Source organism: Ruditapes philippinarum, unplaced genomic scaffold, assembly GCF_026571515.1.
Source record: "Ruditapes philippinarum isolate M1 unplaced genomic scaffold, ASM2657151v2 ctg5839_1_1_1_1, whole genome shotgun sequence".
NCBI classification, from domain to species: Eukaryota; Metazoa; Mollusca; class Bivalvia; order Venerida; family Veneridae; genus Ruditapes; species Ruditapes philippinarum.
Window position 1 is genome coordinate 66130 of NW_026856785.1, and position 9746 is coordinate 75875.

The following is a 9746-nucleotide window of genomic DNA, read 5'->3' on the forward strand; positions in this document are numbered from 1 at the left end:
TAATTGGTGATATTTGAATAGGGTGATAATGTCCTTATCAGTGTGATAACCTTTATTTAGCCTATTCAAAAGTTGAGCGACATCTTAAGTTTTTTGCTGCATTATTTGAGTTAATTCGTACACAGGAAAATGTTTAATAATACCACATATTAACAAGTAAGAACTCTTTGGTTGGTTATTGAAAAATATATGCATCAGCTGGAAAAGGTATCCTATGAAAATAAAAGATATAACCCCAAAGTTTTCTTGAGATTATTTTAAATCTTGGAGGCGAAGATGGATGAAATTAAACATCCTAAAGCCAACCATTGAGATCTCATCTATGAAGATAAGTTTTAGATCACCAAGCTCATTTCGAAATGTATTTAATGTACTGGATGGTAGGGGCCTGTATTCCAACTTTTGATTTGCAGGAATCTTCATAGCATTGTGAATTGTACTACCCCTTATATGATAAGCAGCTTTTCCTGTTGGTGCCATGAGTAGGACAGGTCTGGTAGAAAAATCTTTGCCAGGAACACTGTTGTAGTATTTGACAGCAGTTTGATATAGAGCTTTTAAGACATGGGTTTTGCCACAGCCAGCTCCTCCACTCAGGAAGCGATAAACTGGTTTATCAGATGCTTACATTTGGAAGATTATATCATTAACAGATTCTATTTGTTCAATATAAAGTGACTTCATTTGTTGCCTATATTCATTGTCGGGAAGTTTGTTAGTTTCATATTTCTTTTCTAGACTACATGTAGAAAAGACGCTGGTAAACCTAAATCTTGGCCAATATCATATTGCTGATCGACACCAACAGTGGGAGGTACAGAACGTTCTGGTAAGCCATTTTTGCCTTCTGTTAGGAGCAACAGTATCCTATTTTTTCTGCACATCTGTGTCTTCATTGAGACGTTTCTTTGCCTAATCAATTTGATTTTATATATGGCTCATATTTCATACTTTCCTTCTTTATGTCATCTCTACATTTTTTCCTTCATATGAATTTGGGTTAAAGTGAACAAATCTAATTATTCTTGCCGTTTTGACAATTTTGTATAGATGATTGTGCTTTTTTCAATGGAGAGTAAACGTAATTATCTGATGTAGTACTTTTAGGTAATAAATCTTCATCTGTTATTCAGACACAACAGTTCCTCTGTTCTTTGAATTATAGGTAGCTACAAAGTTGGCAAGTGTAATGTTGCCAATTTATTATGGACGTTTTGCATATCTTCCTGAGCATTCAATGTATTCACTGTCATCATCTAATTTGTCGAGTTCATCAGAAGGCTTAAGTAGAGATACTCTTTCATCAGGTGGCGAGGTATTCAAAAATATAACTTGACGTGTAGACTTTCTCATAGGCAAGCCTAAGCAGATATACACAGCTTCTTGTGCACTGATTTCCACTGCATTTAAGAACTTATTTCCAATAGCTCTTACTTGTTGTCTAACATCCAAGTTACCTTTACGTGCTTCAGATGCAGCATTTCTCATAAGTTCACTCATACCTCGATGAGATTTTGTTACATATGCAGCAATGTATGCAACACCGGCATAAACATAAATGTAATACTGAAAATAAATATTTGCTCTTCAGGGGCACGTCTTATCAACGGGAGTACGACAATTTTTATCGTACGATTGTCGTACGTCGATCGTAAGATATTGGAGGTGTATTATCGAACGTCGCAGATTTTCATAATCTAAAGATTATCGTACGGTCGGCGTTTTTTTGTTCTTCGATCTCTGAGAAGCAGTCGAAGATCAAACAAAATTACCGCCTTACTACTTGTTAACGAACCACGCCGACTCTAGGCAACGTACGGTTAATATTGATTTTTTAACCGATCGGAAAGTAACTCAATAAACCATCAATTAAAGTGTCAAAGGAGCTCTGTCGGGTTAATCTTTCCCTTAAAATTCATAGAGCAGCATGACGAAGGTAAATATAGTCAAAGTTTCACTGTATTGGTACTCTCTGCATCGTGTTTACATTCGTAACTAAGCAGTTTGACCTTAACATTGATTTATTTTCAACCAATGCAATATTGGTAAATATGGCGCTCTGTTAGCCACCATTAATTTGTAACATACAATAAAATCAGACATACATGTAGATCTACAACAATATGACTTTGATTAAGGCTTTGGTAACAATGCCGTTGCAAAAAGAAAGGTAAAGTGATGTTATTAACAAATTTAATAATTCTTATAACGTCAGAGGGGAGGAATCTGGGTGAACTTGTCGATATTATTTCTGACCTGGATGTTGTTTCAAAAGATAAGGGGCAGTTGTTATAGACGAATTTATAACTAGTGTCAACGCTACATTGAACAACATCAGGTAATAAGATAATGACATTATTTATTATCGATAGAAATTCAAGTAAAGATAGTATTACAGATGTATTTCATCATACAAAGAGATAACATATTGTTTAACATTAAAAGTTGAAAACACAGATAGAAGAGGAATGAATTTATATAAACAAACTAAATAATGTTCTTCAAATACAGAAAATAAAAATAATGTTATCACATATAGAAATATAATCATAATTATAGAAGCTTATACCTGTATATTAAACTATTTAACATGAACTTAAATATGTCTGTTTAATTAATATATATACACATTTGTCATAATCATGTATCATATGTAAATCGTTTAGATATACTTCATGTTGTATGAGTTGTAATTGCTGAAGAGCGGAAATATAAAGTATATCAATAAATAATTTATGTTGTAATTAAATTAGTGCTACTTTTTTTTTATTTGAGTTTCAAGTAATACCACTGATTATTACTATTACTGGTTAACATTTAAGTAAAGTGCATTGTTGGTATTTAAAAAAAACATATGTAATTACAATTTAAACATTATAACAAGAATGCAATTAATATCATTATTTATTTTATCTTCATTCATTTTATATTCTAGTAAATATTACATTTGTGTACGAACAGGTATTCGTGTTAATCTTATTACACAATACAGGGACTTCTGAAAACAACACAACTTTGAGTAGAACATCATGCGTTTTTTTTTTCCTGTTCATTATTTATTAGTAGAAGAGCGGTTTAAAAATTGTTTACATATAGCTGTGCTATATTAATATATGACTTCATATGTATAAAATAATTTGACATTTTACCACAATCAGTTGTTAACATGATTTATTCGTACTGATATCCAAAATTGGCTGCACTTAAGACAATGTAGCTTAATAAAATAGTGTTCAATTCGGGAATTATCTATTTCAATTTTAAAATTTATTTTCATTTTTATATATGCTCAAAATATGAATGAAAAATGATATCATATTTTTCTACATTACATATCAACTTTGCTTTACTGTAGCATCACACCAGTATTTTCATCTGATATTTTCTATTTAAATATAAACATTCACACATTAGAAAAGAGGCAAGGAAAAATATTTAAACTACAACTAACTTGCAAACTGAGTATCAGTCATTCACTGATGATAAAAATAATCAATTATCAACTAAACAACTTTTGTATTTTACGCTAGCGTCCGCTACTGGCGCTGCATTATATCATAACAATGAAACGGACGTAACTCAAGATGCCAATTATGCATAAAGGTTCACCAGACTGAGGTATTTCACCACCAATATTGTCAGTGAATGTCAAAAAATCATCTCAGTAAGGTGGTCGCCGAGTTTAGTAAACATAAGATTATACAGAGTCTTATCTGACGACGTATGTGTACGTGTGCCTGTATTTTGTAGATAGTGTTCTATTATTTAGATTAGGTAGATAAAGCTTGTACAGAATGTTACCAGTAACCTCAATGCTCATTGCTCGAGTTAAATAGAATTTAGATATGTGTGTGTGTAATCTTTCAGTCTTGTTTTTGTTTGTTTGCCTTGTTTTGTATTAAAATCTGCATTTTTTAAGAACGCAATAGCCTGTCAAAAAGTTTCTTTGTTTACATTTTACATTGTTTTCATCTTTGTTTGGTATAAGCTTTTTTTCAGCTGTTTTATTTTAAGAATTTTCTTAAAATCATATCTATACAAAATGATCAAGGAAGAAATCTAAATTGCTTTTAAAGTAATTTTGTCCTCTAATATGTTAAAAAGTTATAGCACAAAATACGAGAAGTTATTTTTTACAATATTTTTTCCCTAAAGATAACATATAAGTAATAGTTGACGATGCAAAATACATTCTTTGATTACTATTTAGTTACTTTACTATAACTAAAACTTACCTTTTTGTTACGTGTATGTATGTAAATGATCAGTAAGAATCCATGAATTCATTTGAAAACATTTTGTCGGGGTATTATAGTATAATTATACGTAGCAAGTAAACATTGACCAGCAGCACTAGCGAGGATAAGGTGTACTCTAAGTACGTAAGTAAATTAGCATGAATGATCATACATGTATTTTAATACCTTAATATTTTCTTATTTTCATTTTTATTTATATGATAATTATTTTGTCAACTTGTCATTATTAAGATAGGATTTTCTTGTTTTTTGTTGTTGTTGTTTTTTAATACAGCGTAATGCTTCGACATATAGTTTATTTTTATTGCTGATGCTATTTATTCAATAATTCTAAAAACATGTTCTTCTTCAAAAATATGATTTACTTAACGTTGCTTATTAATTGAAAGCATATTGAATGAACTAATCTGTTGGGATTTATATGGTACAAAAACGTTTTTTAGGAATATTGTACCATTTCAAGTTATTTGCATGATGAGGTCATCGTTTAGTTTAGCAACTTTGCTCGTTATTACAAGCCTGATACCAACAATCAGTGCAGGTAAACATAAAAAAGACGTTATTACATAAAGGAGAAAGTAAATTCTTAATATATGATTTTTATATTTTCATTATTTATTTTTTAATTATAAAAGATTATTCTTTTTACTTGACATATCATGAAACTGAAGTTTATATTTAGAGATTTTTTGTATCAATGTTTCATGTAGCGTGCAAAGATATTAAAGATGATTTTTGTCATTCTTGAATCCATGTATTTAACTCTTAAACTGATGGATTGCCATTCTTTGAATTTATAACATCAATATTCAATGTGTAAGGGAGGAATAAACTTCTACTCAGTAGATCTTCATTTACATCGTACTTTTTTCCTAACTAAATATGATGGAAAAAGTGATCCATCGGAACCATTAATAACAGCAAATTACATGAAAATTGCAGACTTGGCTTGGTTCAGTCTGTACATGGGGTTTAATGAAAAAGTGCAACTTCTCTCATGCCCCATGGGCCAATTACCGACTTGAGCGGTACTCAATTTTCAACATTTAAAAGTGCTGGAATCTATGATCCCAGAGAACCAGAAAATATAACCAGAATAAACTTCATTCCGTCCGCCTGATACATTTTATGTATTTTTTGGGGGGTCGTTTTTATGTGAACAAATTGTTGTTGCTAGAATCTAAATAAATGCATTATTTGTGTTTAACTTTGAATTAACTAGCTTGCTGTAAAGATGGTTGGTTTGCATATAACGGGCATTGTTACTATATTGATATGGATATACATCTGTCATTTTCTGCAGCAAGGGTATGTACACTTTAATCTACAATTTTATGCAGTCGTCGAATGCGTTAATGGTCTTTTATAAAACAAACTGTACAAGTTTAATGCAGATGTTTTTCAAAATCGTTTAAATGACTCCTTCAATCAATGATATTTTTGCATAATTCGTTTTGTTAAACTAGAGACATTTTCGTTCGGAACTTTTAAACATACAAAACATTATTCACCAAGATTAATCTATACCATATCACATTTCTTAAGTAAATTTCATCACCGTAAGCCAAACATAAGTCTACTGGTTTGCGAGTAGTTTCCGTTCAAAAATTGTAATAACTTAAAAAACTATATTTTAATACGCTCTCTCGCCAAAGATTGATTTTCGTCTCGTAACATCTCAATATGTTCTTAATTTAGAATAACTTTTAGTTATGAGGCCTAATATAAGTTACCGAAATTACTCATTGTTTTATACAAAGAGAAGTAATTTTCATACATAAAAACATAACCCAGGATAATCATACAATGTTGTTATGTCAGTCCTCTTTTAGTTAATGATCGTTAAAGAGACTTTTCTCCACAGGTAAATAGATGTGCCATTCAGGAAATACAGCGTGGACCTTACACTGGTATTCTTACCCGGTACCGTATCCCAACGCATTCACATGCAATGAAGTGGTGACATATAGAGATCACTTCTCCGTCGTCTGTCTGTCTGTCCGTCCGTCTGTCTGTCTGTTCATCCGTCACAATACCTGTCTGGACAACTCCTCAAAATCTACTGGTGCTATTTCAAATGATCAGCACCAAGTCTAGTTGTGCATACAATCGCCATTTGACGTCAATATATTTTTTGTCAGAGTTATTACCCTTGAATTTTAACTCCAAATGCAATTTCCATGAAACTTTATAGGATTGATATGTAGTACTTGCGCATATTTTACACATGTTTTGCTGTTGAATGATTTTGGCCGAACTATAATCCTTGAATAAAATAGGTGTTTTTTTGTGTTGCCAGATAAAAAGAAGTTTTTCCGAACTACTCAGAAATTACTGATGCAATTCCAACCAAACTTTACATACATGATCAGTACTAATTCTAGCATATTATCAACTTTTAATTGTCCAATGATTTTTGTTTGAGTTATGGTCCTTTAAGTATTTTTATTTTTAAAGATTGTTCAGACTGCTCCTCTTATGCCACTAATGCAATTTCATTGAAACTTTACAGTATTGATTTGTAGCTCAAGTACTTGCGCACAAAACACAAGGTATCCGCTTGAAATATTCTTAATGAGTTATGGCCCTTGCATTTAAGTGTTTTTTTCTGTTGCCAGCTACACAGAAGCTTGACTGGACTATTCCTCAGAAACTATTGGTGCAAATTCATCAAAACTTTACAGGAATGACAACTTGTACATCTCATCAACATTTTTCGATTCATTGATTCTTGTCAGAGTCATGGTTTGTAATGATGATTTTTATTCTTAAAGCTACTCCTCTTCTACCACTAATGTAATTTCAATGAAGCTTTTATGAAATTACAGGATTGATCAGTAGCTCATGCTACACGGCTTTTTCGCTTGAATAATTGTTGGCTGAGTTATCGCTACCAATATGCGACACATGTGATCACTGGTATGTCTTGTTTAAAGAATGCAAGAAAAAAAAATATCACGGGTACTGCTTATGTACGGGAACTGCTCTAATGCCAGTTTATCTAATTGTATGTCTCTTTTTCAACTAACATTTTCAAAGCATTACGTACATGAATGCATGTATTTATGCAATACCATTGATAAAAAATAGGCCAAAATATTTGAATTTTTTATATCTTTATTTGGTATACTATCTTGACTTACATATCAGCTGTACTGTAGACGTCTTGGGGCAGACCTTGTTCAGATTGAAACGTTTGCTGAAAACACCTTTCTGAAAGGATTTCTGAAGAAAATCAAAGGTAAATCCCCTGATACTTTTCTAATTATTAGATGATTCCAATAACTTCTGTCAGAATATAAGGTACTATTTATTAACGTTTATCAAATGATTTATCCTGATTATTTGAAAAACCCAAATGTTTTAACACGTTACTAGTACATGTTTTACTTATGTTTTATGTCAGCAAAATTATATAAAATTATAACTTTTTATGATAATAACGAAGCTACTCTTAGATTGAATGCAAAACGTGTTGAAAATGAGATATATAAAAAAGCCTTATTCATTTAACTCATTTCTTCAAATTAGATGCATTTACTTAGCACCTTCAAACTTATTTACAGCACAATACACCTGGATGGGTTTAAATGACATATCTCATGAAGGTATATGGCGATGGGCTGGCACGAACAGACATGCTACGTTCTCTGACTGGTTACCGAATCAACCCGACAATTATAAAAATGATGAAGATTGTGTACATTTCGGTTACAATGGTGCCTATGAATGGAACGATTGCCCGTGTCATACTTCAATTAATTTCATTTGTGAGAAAGACTCAGCATGAGAAACATAAATAACTGCAAAAAAAGGAAGTAAAATGCTGCGGTACATTTTTATTTTAAAATCTAATCGACTAGATCTATACATAAAATGCTTAATAAATCATGGTATTTAAACTTTTTTTAAAAAGACAGAAATGAAATATTTGCGTTATTTAATCTTTGCTTTGTTGTAATGCATGTATACTTTATACACATTTCATATTTAATGCAAGTATCCATGTTTGTTTCCCTTTATTTAGTTTCATCTCATGGACAAATAAATGTGTTTGATACTTGTTTCGCTAAACTGAATTCTCAAACTAGCCCGAAAGCACCAATCGATTTACCTGAAACCTAAGATACAAATAATACGAACTTTTAAAAATATACTGCAATAAAATGAAATAAGATTAAATTGTTGTTTTTTTTTTGGACAAGTAGAAACTCACAGTAATAAGAAAACGGTATATAAAATACACTTGGTATATTTTTGTATGAACACATGGCCGTATAATTTATAACGGTGACTTTGAATTTGAGTCGCATTATTGACACAGAGAAAGCTATCGATTTATTTCGGGATAACTCAGCGAAGTTTTGTCATTGTAAATGATAAGGAAGTCCCTGTAAATGATTATGCATAGATCATCAATTCCTTAATCAGTAAAAACTGGAAAACCGCCATATGTACTTAACAGTGTCAGTAAGATTTCAAATAATAACAAAAAATAATCAACATATTTTAGTTAAAGATTAATTGAATAAATTTTAAAAAAAGCTCTTGTTAATTTTTATCTTCGATTGAATCTACATTTGATCATAAGGCTTTTAAAGAGACCCATTAACGTGGTGCATGTACCAATAAGATATTCAAAAGGATTTTATATAAAATATATACACGAAGAACACGCAGAAAGAAAGATAAATCAGATTTACAACCAGTTTAACCAGAGAAACCACGATTACAGCCAATATATGTGTACATTCGATTTGACTGCCAGAACATGTAATAATAAAATTTACGATAACTGATCATTCTTGGTGTAAAGATTTATTTTGATATCGAAGTACATACAATGGTAACAAATATGTTGTATTCATAAAATATAAATGATTAAATAAAATACCAGCATAAGTTTTAACCATGTCACGAAACGTGGTACTAAGAATAACACAAAAAAGAAGAAGAATGAACCATTATTTCTCTTGTGGTCCTTGTTACTAACAGTACGTAGGTAACGAGTTACATTGTTCATGACTATATGGTATCATTCGGCCCAAATACAGGAAAAACATAATCAACTTATTTTGCATTATCTGTAACTTAATCATCTACATCTTATTTGTATCATAGTTTGGAGACCTTTCTGTTGAAAAAGTGTCAGAGTTAAATCGTATACATATACATGCACAGTGCGGTAACTGGAGTGCAGGTATCAGTTACCCGCACTCCAGATAATGCCCGTGGATTGGTTCATTTTTGCCGGGGGTTTACATATTGTGACGGCAGAGAAAGGAAAGGGGCAGAACTATAATATTCAAATGCTCGTTCATTGGTTAATTTTTTTCTGGGGTTTCATATTATGACAACAGGGAACGTGTTGTCATGTTTGACTATGATACAAAAGAGAAAGAACACCAAAACACTCGGCAATCTGATTTATACTCGGGGGCTACGCCCCCTCGTACAAATCTGATAGCTTCGTGTTTCGGTGCTCTT

At 31.5% G+C, this 9746-nt stretch overlaps 1 protein-coding gene across 2 annotated transcripts; it reads left to right on the forward strand.

The window, feature by feature from the left end:
* The first annotated feature begins 4254 nt into the window (after window positions 1-4254).
* LOC132747705 (perlucin-like protein) lies at window positions 4255-8082 on the forward strand. 2 transcript variants are annotated; one of them, XM_060737201.1, is made up of 5 exons: window positions 4255-4382; window positions 4703-4800; window positions 5482-5567; window positions 7410-7500; window positions 7826-8082. In XM_060737201.1, the coding sequence occupies exons 2-5, from the start codon at window positions 4731-4733 to the stop codon at window positions 8047-8049; spliced, it is 471 nt and encodes a 156-aa protein (XP_060593184.1). In that variant the 5' UTR covers window positions 4255-4382; window positions 4703-4730; the 3' UTR covers window positions 8050-8082. The 2 variants fall into 2 exon arrangements, with proteins under 2 accessions (XP_060593184.1, XP_060593185.1); XM_060737202.1 differs by having other exon boundaries at window positions 4259-4378.
* Window positions 8083-9746: the final 1664 nt, after the last annotated feature.

Bases quoted from the DNA above. Each gene is read 5' to 3' on its own strand.
- LOC132747705 (XM_060737201.1), top strand. From the start codon at position 4,731: ATGATGAGGTCATCGTTTAGTTTAGCAACTTTGCTCGTTATTACAAGC. The intron at 4,801-5,481 runs GTAAACATAAAA...TGAATTAACTAG, and splicing joins GATACCAACAATCAGTGCAG to CTTGCTGTAAAGATGGTTGG. The intron at 7,501-7,825 runs GTAAATCCCCTG...ACTTATTTACAG, and splicing joins ATTTCTGAAGAAAATCAAAG to CACAATACACCTGGATGGGT.